General features: G+C 36.5%; 1 protein-coding gene across 6 annotated transcripts in view; it reads left to right on the plus strand.

Moving 5' to 3' along the window:
* The window catches only part of LOC111601416 (tight junction protein ZO-1), a 103,611-nt gene that overhangs the window by 38,382 nt on the left and 52,400 nt on the right, over positions 1-12,829 (plus strand). For all 6 annotated transcript variants that reach the window (XM_023317979.2, XM_023317981.2, XM_023317987.2 and 3 more), the window contains exon 2: positions 2,531-2,606. In XM_023317979.2, the coding sequence (XP_023173747.2) occupies positions 2,531-2,606 (76 nt within the window). The remainder of the gene's footprint in view (positions 1-2,530; positions 2,607-12,829) is intronic.

Genomic DNA, 12,829 nt, shown 5'->3' on the forward strand with positions numbered 1-12,829 from the left:
GAAAAATAAATTTTAATTAGTAATTTTTATTAGCTATGCTGCAGGCATTCAATCATTCGCATGATGAATGCATTTATTTTCCTTGATGATATTATAAACCGTTTGACAGCCCAAAGCAACGCAAGTAACTATTTAATCAGATGAGAATCGGTACAACTAGTTGTAAAAACTTAAACAACAAAAGCTATTTTCTTTTTTTGTTATACTTCAAACTGAAAGAGCAACAGCCTTAAAATGTGCTGACGACGCCTTCGGGCAGATTGGGTGGCAGAACATGCAAAGTTTGCGTTACATATTCCACACCAGCGCAGCCATCTTACTGGGTAATCCAACCTGGCAAGCACTTAACTATGCCGGCGCAATGTGCAGTGTGTAATTTAACCATGTTATATACCTTTGTATGTTGTTATGTTTAAACATAGCACGATACAAGTTCAAAATCAGCATGCTTACTACTGCCAACTGGCAACCGCCCTGCCTTTGCCTTTGCCTTTGCCTATACCTTTCGACAACTGCTGCAGTTCGCTGGCGGCGCATAAATTTGTTGCATGTTACAGACGACAACAACGCGGCCATAGTTGGGTGGATACTCCATCTTCTAGGCCACCACCCCACCACCTTTCCGGCAGTTGCCCAGTTGCTAAGTTGCTTGGCAAACCGTGTGTATCCGTGAGAAATTCTATGTTGATATTCTCACGCATGTCTCTAGGATATGCACGAGTGAGTTTCAGAGGCACAGACCACTTGGCGAGTCGCTTCCAATAATTGGTGCACTATTTTCCATGAGTTTATTTTAGTTAGTGATTTTTGCGCTACACTTCAGACTCAATTAGCATGCAACATGGGAACAGCTACGGCGACTTGTCCCAAGTGGAAAGCGTGGTCTGTGGTCCGTGGTTCGTGGTCCGTGCCCGCTGTGGCTACCACATCAGGGAGGGTGCCGTTAACACTGGCAGCTCACACAACAAGAACAACAACAAATTGCAACAGGTTCAAAAACTAATTTGCATGCATGAAATCGCTAAGTGAGCCAAGACACGACCGAGACACGTCGAGGCCCCTGACAGTCACTTTCCAGTCGTCATATGCTACGAAAACCCGTCCGAAACTAAACCAACTACCAACAGCTGGGCCCAGCCCCGTCGTCAGACATCAGTCTCAGACCTCCACATAGCCATTGTCTGTCTGGCCATGCGGTTGGTCTATTGCTCTCGTTGCTCATTTGATCTTTGGCCAGACAGCCGCTTTTCAATTGAACTTGAAGTGCTGGACCAGCACGTAAGCCGAAACAAACATTATTGATATAAACATTCAAAGCCATAGATACCAACATTCATTTTCTTGTACCACTTTGTTGGTAGTTGATGTGTGTGTGACGGTGTGTGGCAAGTTCTTGAGTGTCTGCTGTCTATGATTTCAGTTATTGATTTTACTTTGATCCACATGTCTTCTGATTAATGCTCTACTTTTTACCTACCTAGTCAGGTACTCGAACTATGGCACTTAATTGGTTGGGAATGTGATATAAATTGAGAAACCATATGATTTTAAAACGGAAACGAATTTAATAAGTACAGTATACTGAACAATTCCAATTAAATATAATTTTAATTTAAATTATGCAGTTTTGTATATACATAAAAAATATTTAGTGCACTACTATTTTTATGAACACAGTTTTAAATACTAAAAACAAAATTGTTGTTTTATTTGAAAGTTCATTTTTCATAGAGCTTTAAGTGTCAAATAAAGTTTCTTTTGTACTTTAACTTTAATTTTGCACAAAATTTTGTATTCGTAACAGAAAATATTCTTTTAGTATTCTCACTTTACTCTAATGTCAAAATCGCTAGCGTCTAAAAGTATAATAATGCAATTTATATACAATCTTTATTGGGTTCAAGTCATTGTCTATTTTATGTGATTTCAAACACATTGATCTGCTCATGCAGTGGCCCTTGTTCATATGTGCACAGATTGACATTTGTCGACGAATACGAGTAGAGTGCTCCATTTCAATGTGCACACATTCGCGTCAGAGTTAGAGATACAATTGCGTTGGCTGTGGCTCGATCGAATGTTGTGTCATAAATCAAGTTATGTACAATAATTTATATAGCCGATCGTAAGGTTAAATATTATTGTGGCCAGGCAGAATTTTGTTATTGTCGTCAATGGGTGCGTAATTTTCAATGCTTGTATTGCCAACTGATTTGCAATTCTAATGATTATTTGTAATGTAAGTATGTATGTGTATGTGTGTCTGCCTCTGTCTAGGCTGCTCTACTAATTATGATTTATAAGTCTTGGCAAAGTGCCAGGTGTGTTTACCGTTGTGAAAAAGCATTCGTGTAACTATTGCACTTTTATCATGTTTTTTTTGGTTAACAAGAAGCAAAGATAAATAATTAGTTATAATTTGTATTATGCTAATGAATAAATGTAACGCCCCATTCACTTTACTCAGTGATTTGTTTTGACTCAAGAAATTACTCATAACTATTAATAAATGTCTCTATGTTTCTTACAGATGCTGCAAATATTGAGAGTAGCCCCGGCGAGGAAAAAATCCAAAAGGAAATCGAAACGATCGACTACATAGACAAGTGAGTAAATGCGCAAAAAAAAGTTCAATTTACAAATAGAACCAGTAATTAAAGAGCAAAATACGGAACCCAAATAGGTGTCAATACAATTTAATTTAGATTCAAAACCAAATCGATTCGATCGCAACTTTGACAGCCAATTTAAGTTTACCAATGACCAAACTAGTGCAGTAATTTTCAATTGCGCTTTTTGTATTCTTTTTTCGAGCTGTTCGGGCTGTGGTAAACGCCCTTAAAAAAGCATAGGAATTAAATGAGACAGTCACCAGAGCTGCCGGCAATTACGAGTGGAATTAACTTGTAGCAATTTCCAAACCATAATTGTTTACTAATCTTGGCGTTGCTGCAGTTGCCGTTTGGCTATTTTGCCATTGCCGGAACGTTGTGCAAATTGTGTATACGCCACGTTTGACCAATCCTCAATTTGACAATGCTGCAGCGTTGAGTGCTGGGTGTTGCTGCTATGATTACTGTGCTTGTTGTTGTTGTTGTTATTGTCGCTGTAGTTGTTGGTACATGAACTACAATTACAATTTGTTAGTTGTTCGAATGTGTTTCTTTTATCTCTTGGGTGGGTGATTACAATTTTTCTTAGGATACGGCTAATGGGCGCTGTGAGTTATGGTATCACATGAATATCAATTTCTGAACAACAATTGTTTAATATTAGTTTATTTGTTTGGAAAATCAGCAGATATTTTAGTTAGTTTTTATATTTTGCTCAAACATTTATGAACATATTTTAGAACCTATAATTTATCGCATTTTAGCAAAGCAAAAATTACTCATTTAAGGCTCGTCTTAAGCTTTTGGCCAAAAAGGATACAAAAATATGAGTTAATCAGGCACGAAGACAAACGGCAAACGGATAAATAACTTTTGCTTAGATTCTTGGACAATGTGCTATAAAGATTGAATTTAAGAGTTTCATTCATTCATCTGCATGATCTGCCAAGAAGTACTAAATATTATATAAATATTCTATATAAATACAAATTAAGCATATATTATTGAAGCCTTTGAAGTTTGAGTCTTATAATATATATTCATATTTAATTTAAGTCAGGCAATTCACAGAAATCTTTCGCGGAAAATGTTGAACACCTTAAATAATTGTCAATCTCTTATAAAATTTATATAGCTTCAGTTTTTACACCTATCAAATGAAGAGTTTTTCTGGCGTTTCCGTCTATTAATTATTCTTTAATTTCAAATACCATTTCGATCAAATCGTAATGCAATTGTATTTAAATGAGTATTGTTCTATTTTTAGTTATTCTGCTTTATGTTCATAGTAAATAAAGTTTATATAGAAAGTTTCACCTGCTCTCAGTTTCTCTGCTTGCTCAACACAACGTATTAACCTGATTACACAGTCACTGAGTTAAGCTTATCTTTTTGTGTTAGTCATGGAAACCCGTTCGGATGTAAGTGTGAATTATGCAGCATGTTTTTGTTTTTTTTTTAAATTATTTTATTACTTGCGGTCATGAGCACATTTAAGCCATTTGTGGACGCCAATTGGACAACAACAACAAGAGCAACAACAAGCATCTCAATGATCGCCACAGTTGTTACCATTTATATGGCCAATGAACACGGGCGAGTTTTAACTCTCGCATGCACACACACACAAACACACACAACAGCAGATTGCGCAATATTTAATTCAGTTAAACAGCCGCCAAAATCGGCTGGTGTGGCAGATTTTGCAGTTTTTACTGACACCGGCAACTTGTTAACTTTTTTCCAACATTAAATGGTAATTTTTTTCCGTCTTTCGATCGTTCGTTCGACTTGTTGTTTTTTTTTTTTTTGTGGATCATGTAGCCCGTCGAATCGTTGATGTGTTTAATACATAATTTCCTTATCGTTGCGGTCATATTTTTTTTGAATTTTCGATATATATTTTTTTGTAGCTTACCAGCCTGTCCAGCCTCTTGATTTGTGGTCGAGATTTTGCTTCTTAAAGTTTAATGACTCTAAATAATTATGACATTCAAGTTGTAGTTGTAGTTGCAGTTGTAGTTGCAGTTGTTGCTGTGCCTGTTGTCTGTTTTGCTGCATGTGTGGACAACACTTTTTTGGTTTCTTGCTAGCACTTGTTGTTGTGCTGGAAACTTGTTTGTTAGCTGCAGACAGCACTTCTTGCATGAAAAATATTGCAATCCTATAGCCAGGCAACGACATTTAATTAACTTCCCATAAGATATTAATTACCCATGGGATAGCATTCAAAGCGTATACGGATACAGCCATGCAATTTCATTTTGCAGAACAAAAGACTTAGGCAACGAACTTCTGCGAGTATCATCATATCATATATAACCCGAATATGGATCGTAAAACTTATGAATACTTTCTAATGAAAGGTGCCTTGAATGGTTTCTTTTATGAATATTAACTCCATTTTAGTTTTCGCGCTTATCTAACACAGAATCGAATTTATAATTGAAAGCACAATGAAATATAATGACTACGTCCAGCTAATTAATGCTCACATATCTATATATGGGTAAATGAAATTAATTAATATTGCACCCACAATTTGGGAATGTCAAATTAATTAACAGTTATACGTTAACGAACACTAAGTCTCGACCATGTTTAGGTGTTGGATTTCTCTAATAAATTGGCCCATTTGTTGCTTCATAAAACTGATGTCTAATGTCACTATGTAAGGCTGTTAAATCCTGGCTTACACGTAAAGCCTTTTATTAGCCATCTATGAAAATGAGACAACAACTTTATTTAGTATTATCCCATTAACTGTGATGACAGCGCGTCGCCCACACACTTGATCCCTGTGCAAAACAGAATTCGGGTTAAGTGTCAGCTAACTGCTTAGCTGTTAATGCAAACGACTTGGCCATAAATAAAAACATCATCATCATTAACAAATGCATGCGCATAATTAGAATGTTATCAGCGGACTTATCCGAAATCCGAGCAAACAAATTGAACAAACTCATCCGAACTCCTACAACTTAATGAAGCAAATGAAACGCTTTCTTTTTGATTTCACTTTCGTAGGCGCCATATCAAAATCGGAGCTTGTTTTTGTGCGTGTTTACTGTTTCTACTTTTATTTAACCGTCATCTTCGCTTTGGACTAATCGGTAAAAAAAAGTGGCTCAGAGTGAAGCGGCTCACGTATGCAAATGAAGACGAAGAGTCAACAAACACACGGTTGGATGGCAATTTGTCGCATGGCTGCCGCAGTTGTTGTTGTTTTTTTTCAGCATATATTTACACACACTTACACACAAACACATAAGTTGTGTGAATATTGAACACTTTTTTTCTGTGCGATTTATTACGAAATTTCGTACGCAAAATCCATGTGCGAAAAGACTTTCACTGAAGTGAGTTTTTAATTGCTGATATTGAAAAGATTTCGTTGCAGTCAGGATTTAAATTGTTGTTATTTTGTTGTTGCTCGCTTGGGGTTTTCACTTTTTATTAGTTTTTTGGCCTGTCCCGCTGCGACTCTACTGCCAGTTATCAGTCGACCAAGCAAATATCAAAACTTTTGCAAATAATAAGTAGTTGGACACCAGTCGAAGTTGCAGTTGCAGTTGCAGTTGCTGCTGCATGCCTTAGCGTTTGATGAACTTTTGGCAAGAGGAAACATCTAGCTATACGGGTGTTGTGCGCGCTGGTGGCATATCATTACACGATGTAACAGCGTTCAGCGCGATGAAACAGGTGTAACCAGTGACGGCTATTACGTGACGTTCGACCTGCCAGCCGATTAAAATAACAATAAAAACGACAACCATTTAAATATAAAGAGGGGCTTTATTTGAGCTTGAGGTTCGTTTTTTCATATTTTTGTTTTGTTTTTTTTTTTTTTTGTTATTGTTCGCTTTTGGCAACTTCATTTGGTAACTGGCTAAGCTGGCGGCACGGTGTTAACTGAAAATATCAAACGGTCGTCTGCTTATGGATTTAACATAACAACAAAAATATATATAAAAAACTATCAAATGACGAACCAATAAATACAATTTATAAATAGCTTAAGGCTAAGCAACTAAAGAGCAAAGTTGTTGAGCATTGTCAAGCTTGAAGAAAAAATATCTAAGCAACTGCAAAACATACCTTATGCTGTACTAAATGTGGGAAAAGAAGCCGAGCTATGAACAATGAAAATTATTGACTAATTCGCGTCATATTTTGTAATATTATATGATATTATGTGATAGTATCTGATATTATATGATGTAATATATGATATCAAATGATATATTTCAACTTAAAATTTGATTTGTTGAATGGTTTTAAGGCCAATATTGGTTGAGCATAAGATATATGTATATTGAATCCCTAAGAGCAACTTTTTTGTATAGAATATTAATTAATTAAAAATTATTTGTCCGTTTATTAATTGAATTTCAGTTAGCGGAACTCTTAAGCAAATGCTGGCAAAATTGAATCTAATTATTAAATTTCTTAAGCAAATAAATGATGCGATCATTAATCACAACGGCCAGTTGAATGCGAACTGAATCTTTTCAATGCAATCAAGCGTAAACAAAAGCTTTTCTTTTATGAAAATGCATGGAGTAGCAGTCAATATAAAAAAAAAAATAAAAAAGAAAACCAAAAACAGCTGAACAAAGAAACAAGTTTGTCGCCTAAGTCTTTTGTTTTTTGTTTTGAAAGCCACGCGCGTTGACAAACTAAACGCAATAGCCGAACAATAAATACTGCACAATGATAAATTAATATGTGAAAAAGGCAATAAAAATGTTTTTCTTTTGTCTTTTCCTATTTTATGACTATTAAAAAATGCATTTAGCGCTCTAATTAAACGTTTATGTTTATCAGATTGCAGTTGCAACAGCGAAACGCCCCAAAAGCAAAATTGGGGAATAAAAAACTTTACCAAAGCTGAAGAAAACGCAAATGTTTCAGCGCGCTTTTAATGTGTTCAAGCGACTTGCTCAATTTGTGGGCGTATCGCCACTGCCTACTTTTATGTATTTTTTGGTATTTTAATACTCTTAACTGGGATACTATAGATTTGTTATGAAATGTGCTTAGATATTTACAGAATGATAGAAAAACTTGACTTAGTTTTATTTCTTTAATGAGCAGAGGTCATATGTTGGTGTGTGCATACGATCGCTATACATAGCTGAGTTATGATCAAACTGAGTGAAGATCACACTCCCTTAAGGCTTATCAGTTTGTCTTTACCACATAATGGAGCTTTGTGAAAAATAGACTTTATTGTGAACAGCAGAAATATTCGAGCTTATGTCTAACATTTGTCTTAAAAATAAGCTAAATATAGCTCAGACATCCTTCAGTTTCTCATTACTCCAGAACTTAGTTCCCTTTCAAGACATTGCTGGGAAGTTTTATTGCATAAAAAATGCTTTTATTTGAGCAGTTTTATCGGAAGCATATAAAACATACGCATTAAGCAGCAAGAGTAATAAATCTTCGGTGTCCAGTAAGTTATCTCTTTGGCCCACCTGCAGTCATTATGATCCATTAATAAATGCATTTTATGCCATTTTATTGGCAAAAGCGACTGCTGCGGTAGACTAGTTGAGTTCTGACTCGGCTTTCACAATAACAAAACGTCGCCTACGGGGGCAGCGCATGGCACGAGCCAGAGCCTTGGCCAAGTTGAGCCGAAATGCAAAATAGTCAAAATATGGGCGTTGACTTTACGGTTTCCAGCCGCAGTTCGTAAGCTCACTTGACACATAAATTACCGTATTTTCATTATTGAAATTGGGAGCAAGGCGCAAGCGGCGTCCGAACTCCATTGACCCCAAAACAAAACGAAAAATACAATTGGCCGAGCCTAAGAATGGGCCAACAGTCAAGCAGTACAGTAATATGGCAATGTCTTTTATAATAAGCCAAGCCAAATTGTTAGTTGCAGCATTTAAAATTCAGAGAGCGTTTGCCATGTGTGAAATTAGCATATGAGTAGGAAATGCACGTGGAGCATTTTGAAAAGCAGTCATGAAATCTGACCAAAACATTAGCATTTTCATCGGCAAACTCGCAGCGTACACAAAACTATATGGATTCATAATAGACGGCAAGAGGACAGCATAACTATGAGCCGCTGGCAGCATAGCCAGGCAGCCAAGCAACCGGGCAACTGCATGGAAATTAGCCGACATGCAACGCTCCAGCGTTAGGGACCACTGCAGATCTTTGCACCTTGCCCGCCTCCTCCATTCCCCAGTCGAGTGTAGTCAAATGCGAGCAAAGAAGGGGCTACACGATAGAGACTAACTGGCACGACAGCTGTTGGCGCTGCCTGTCAAGCGTTTTGGGAAGCGGACAGGACTTGCCACTGCATCGGGACTAAGACAGCTCTTAAAACAGGGGCAGGTAGAGGCAGACGCTGCCTGCCAAAACAGCTGAAAAGACAGATAAAAAAGTAGTGTGTGTGTAAACAGTTTTTTCGTTTTTTTTATTATTATTTATATATGCCAAAGACGTGCCAACTTTGAACCAGTTATAAACAAAGAAACGGCCGGGCAAAGCCAGGTAAACAAAGCTTGCAAGTTGTGAGCTGTATTCAGCGCTGAGTTATGGCGAAATTTGTATGCCTTCCACAAATTACAAATTGGATGGGCGCTACTGAAAATGACAGACTATAACGAAGGAGCATTCAAATCAATAGTCGTTTATGCATATCTGTGTGTAGATAATGTTAAGAAAATATTAATTTAAAAAAATATAATAAACTATGTACAGTATATTTGGCATGCTATACTAAGCTGCGCTTGTTTAATGGTTAAATTTATATATATATTATATTTTTTTGATAAATTTTTAAGTATATATTTGTTTTTTTTTTTATCGAATGAATACATTTTGTTTCATTCATGCATTTGCTTAAATTCTGTTTTTGGCTTATGTTCATCTTTTTTTCAAGTCAAGTCTTAGTTTAAAAATTTGTTTTAGACAGATGAGTTTAAGTTTTAAGTTAGAATTCTGATTTATGAATATTTTGCAGAGTAAATTATTCTATGATTTTCAAAAATCATCGCTATCAATATTAAAAAAGGGAACAATTTTGTAATTCATGTATTTTCTGCCATGACACTTCAGAAAAGGTCAATTGTAAATTAACCAAAGAAGAACAACAACAACTTAAAAGCTTGCAAATTTAAAAGGTAAATCTTTTATTTTATTTACTGTATACATATTCTTATGTAAATACTTATGTAAACTCTAGGTTTAGCTCCTTTTGCGTCGCAAATAAACGTTGAGGCTAAGATCTGTTATTGTTGATCTTCGTATGGGAAGGCAGCGCATTTGGGTAATAAGTCAAGCTGACACAAAAACAGGATTAACTGCATAAGGCAGCGAGTCAGAGCGGCAGCTGAGCTACAAATCTTGCAACTTGGCGGGGCACTCGCTCAAGATAAATTGGCAACACGCGCCGCAGATGCTCTGTTCCCGATGCCGTTGTTATAGTCTTTGCCTGCTGCCGGCGCAGCTGCTCTGCTTTGGCGTCTGCCATTGCTTCTTGGCTGCGTTCACTAATTGCGTTGGCCTCTGGTCCGAGCAGCAGAGTTCAAAATGTTTGCGGTTAATTGCCTTGCAATTGATTAACTCTGAACTTTTGCGTCATTAGACGAGACAATCGGCTAAAATCAGTAAAAAGCAAAATGAAACTATAAAAGAAAACGAAAAAGAGAGAAAAGAGAATCAAAATGCCGCACCCAGAGCGAAATAGACATCGAGCCCTAAAGCAGTGGCTAATTAGTCGAAACGGTTGACGAACCCCATAAGGCCCATAAGCTCTGAAATAATTACGATCCATTCGCTGTGCAAATTAAATTGCCACTGGTTTTTTATAGTGTGCGGCAAGCGGAGTGTGGCGATAGCTTCTAGTCTGGCTAGCGTGGCCTGGCCAACAGTTGCTTTTGGCAATTTCGTGATGGCCAAATCAAAAAACTGGGAACACTGATTGCTCCCATTGGAGTCACAGCGAAAACTTGAATCATAACTTTATGACTCAATCTCTGGGCTGTGCTGTGCTGAGCTGAGCTGTGTTAGCTCCAATTTGTCCATTTCCTGGTAGCTACACCCAAGAGCAGTCGCTAGTTGTAAAGCGCAGCATTTTTAATGCTACAATTGGGGCCAATTTCGCCTGCAAGCTGCACTAGCGCTCTAGCATTTGTGCAGCAAACTTTTTGATTTAGTAGTGTGTGCCCCCATTTGGCTGGTGTCTTGGTTAATTTCTTGGAATTCGCTCTTTATTATTTGCCAGCAATTACTTTTCGAGTGGCTCCAGGCCATATTTTATCTTCAAGCTACGAATTTTTGACCAAGAAACTTTGGCATGTGTGTGAAATTGTGGAACATTTTCAAAGAATTTTTTAAGTGAAGGAAAGGATTTTTGAATATGCATAAATATTTCAATTAGAAAGGAGAGTCTAATGATAAGAAAGATATATATATATATATATATATATATATATATATATATATATATATATATATGTATATATAAAGAGGCAAACAGAAGTGCCCACGTACTCCTCCACTCTTCTCTTCTTCGCCTGCTACTCTTGTGCTTGCTCTCTTTGCTATTTTATTTCGTGCTCTTTACTATTCCAATTAAATTCTGTTTATCAAACCACATCTTCTAAGTCTTGTAATATATTTTATACTCTTCTCAACTGCTTAAACAACTCGTTTTTTAACTGCCTATGAATACATAAGTAAGAAATAGACACTTAATTATATTTCTTAAAAGTTTTATCAATATTACCTCACGCAACAAACTGTCAGCTACATTGGTTGCAAATGCTGAAAGTTGTTTTTGGTTTTTATAACTTAAGTTAATACTTTTGACGTTTGCGTGTCAAGCGCATCGCAAAGTTTTCAGCACCTCAACTCGCAAATCTTCCTTTCCATTCCATTTGGTGTCTGATGTTTTAGCAGCTTTTTGCATGAGTTCGTCGTAACACACACTTAAATATTATATAAGAAAATTAATTTTTAAACTATGCACAAATGAAAAATTGGCATGTGCTTGTGAGAGCTTGTTTGATGGGACATTCCAAATGGAGAAATAACCTTGAGCTGCGCTGGTCCTAATGAATGCGGGTATGACTGATTGCCACATGAATGCACACTTAAAGTTGATGTCTATATTGAGCTTATGTTCTTTTCAGTTATTCTTCATTAGTATGACACCATCAAGACAAATCGGAGCTTAGCTTCGCGAGATACTTTCATTAATTGTTCACTTCTCAGAGTCTATTGAATACATTTTCAACTATTTCAATTCCGTATCAATTGCATTCACTTAAGTAATTTAAGGTACTCATATAATTATCGCACTCTATTATAGCCTGCTCGCAGACAGAGACGCCGCGGGGCCTCCTACATGCAGAAACCTTTCATCAAAAACCTTTTTAAGTTTGTAATTTCAGCGCCCTCGGCAATGGAGCCCTTGAAAATTTTCTCATTATGTGAAATCAATACCAGCATTTATATATACATACACATATATATAGATAGATATAAACCTACGTATTCATTCGTTTGTTGGCCAGATCAATTGTTCAAAGTTGATGGGAAACTCGATAACTGAATAATCATAGCATCGTTGACTTTCATTTGAGCTTCAAAGCGTTCCATGTGAGAAAACCCTTGTTTCTATAGTCTCTTTTGAAGTGCTTAACAATTGAAAATGCTCTCACTCTCTCTCTTCAGTTGTATTTCGTAAGAATTATTAGCTGAGCTACGTGGAAGCTGCCTTGTCTAGTCTGCTTAGCTGTCTTCTCTCTTCTTCTCTTCTCTTCTCTTCTTTAATTTGTAGTTAAAGATGATATGATATTATATTATAATTATATATTATAATATAATTATAGCGTGAATTGTTTCATTATCAAATATATAAAGAATTCATCTTCACATATGTTTTTTGCACTGCTTTAGCTTGACATCTTTGCAGCACCTGCACTCGAATGGTTGCCAATAAAAAAGTTTTGCCTTTAGGTTAATTCACTCAGCTGATGATTAAATTCTAGCCTAAGACATCGTCAGCATAACTGGAATGCAACATAATTTAATGAACGATGTCAAATGGTTTTAACCTCTTAACACAAATTTGCAGTAGACGGAGACAAAAGACAAGCAGCAGCTGCAGATGCACTTGCAGTTGCAATTTGCAGTTGACTTTTATGAGCCAATTAATGAAATGACTCGAAACCTCGAAGCAG

The sequence above is a fragment of the Drosophila hydei genome, unplaced genomic scaffold (genome assembly GCF_003285905.1).
Source record: "Drosophila hydei strain 15085-1641.00,03,60 unplaced genomic scaffold, DhydRS2 tig00000063-arrow-pilon, whole genome shotgun sequence".
Lineage (NCBI taxonomy): Eukaryota > Metazoa > Arthropoda > Insecta > Diptera > Drosophilidae > Drosophila > Drosophila hydei.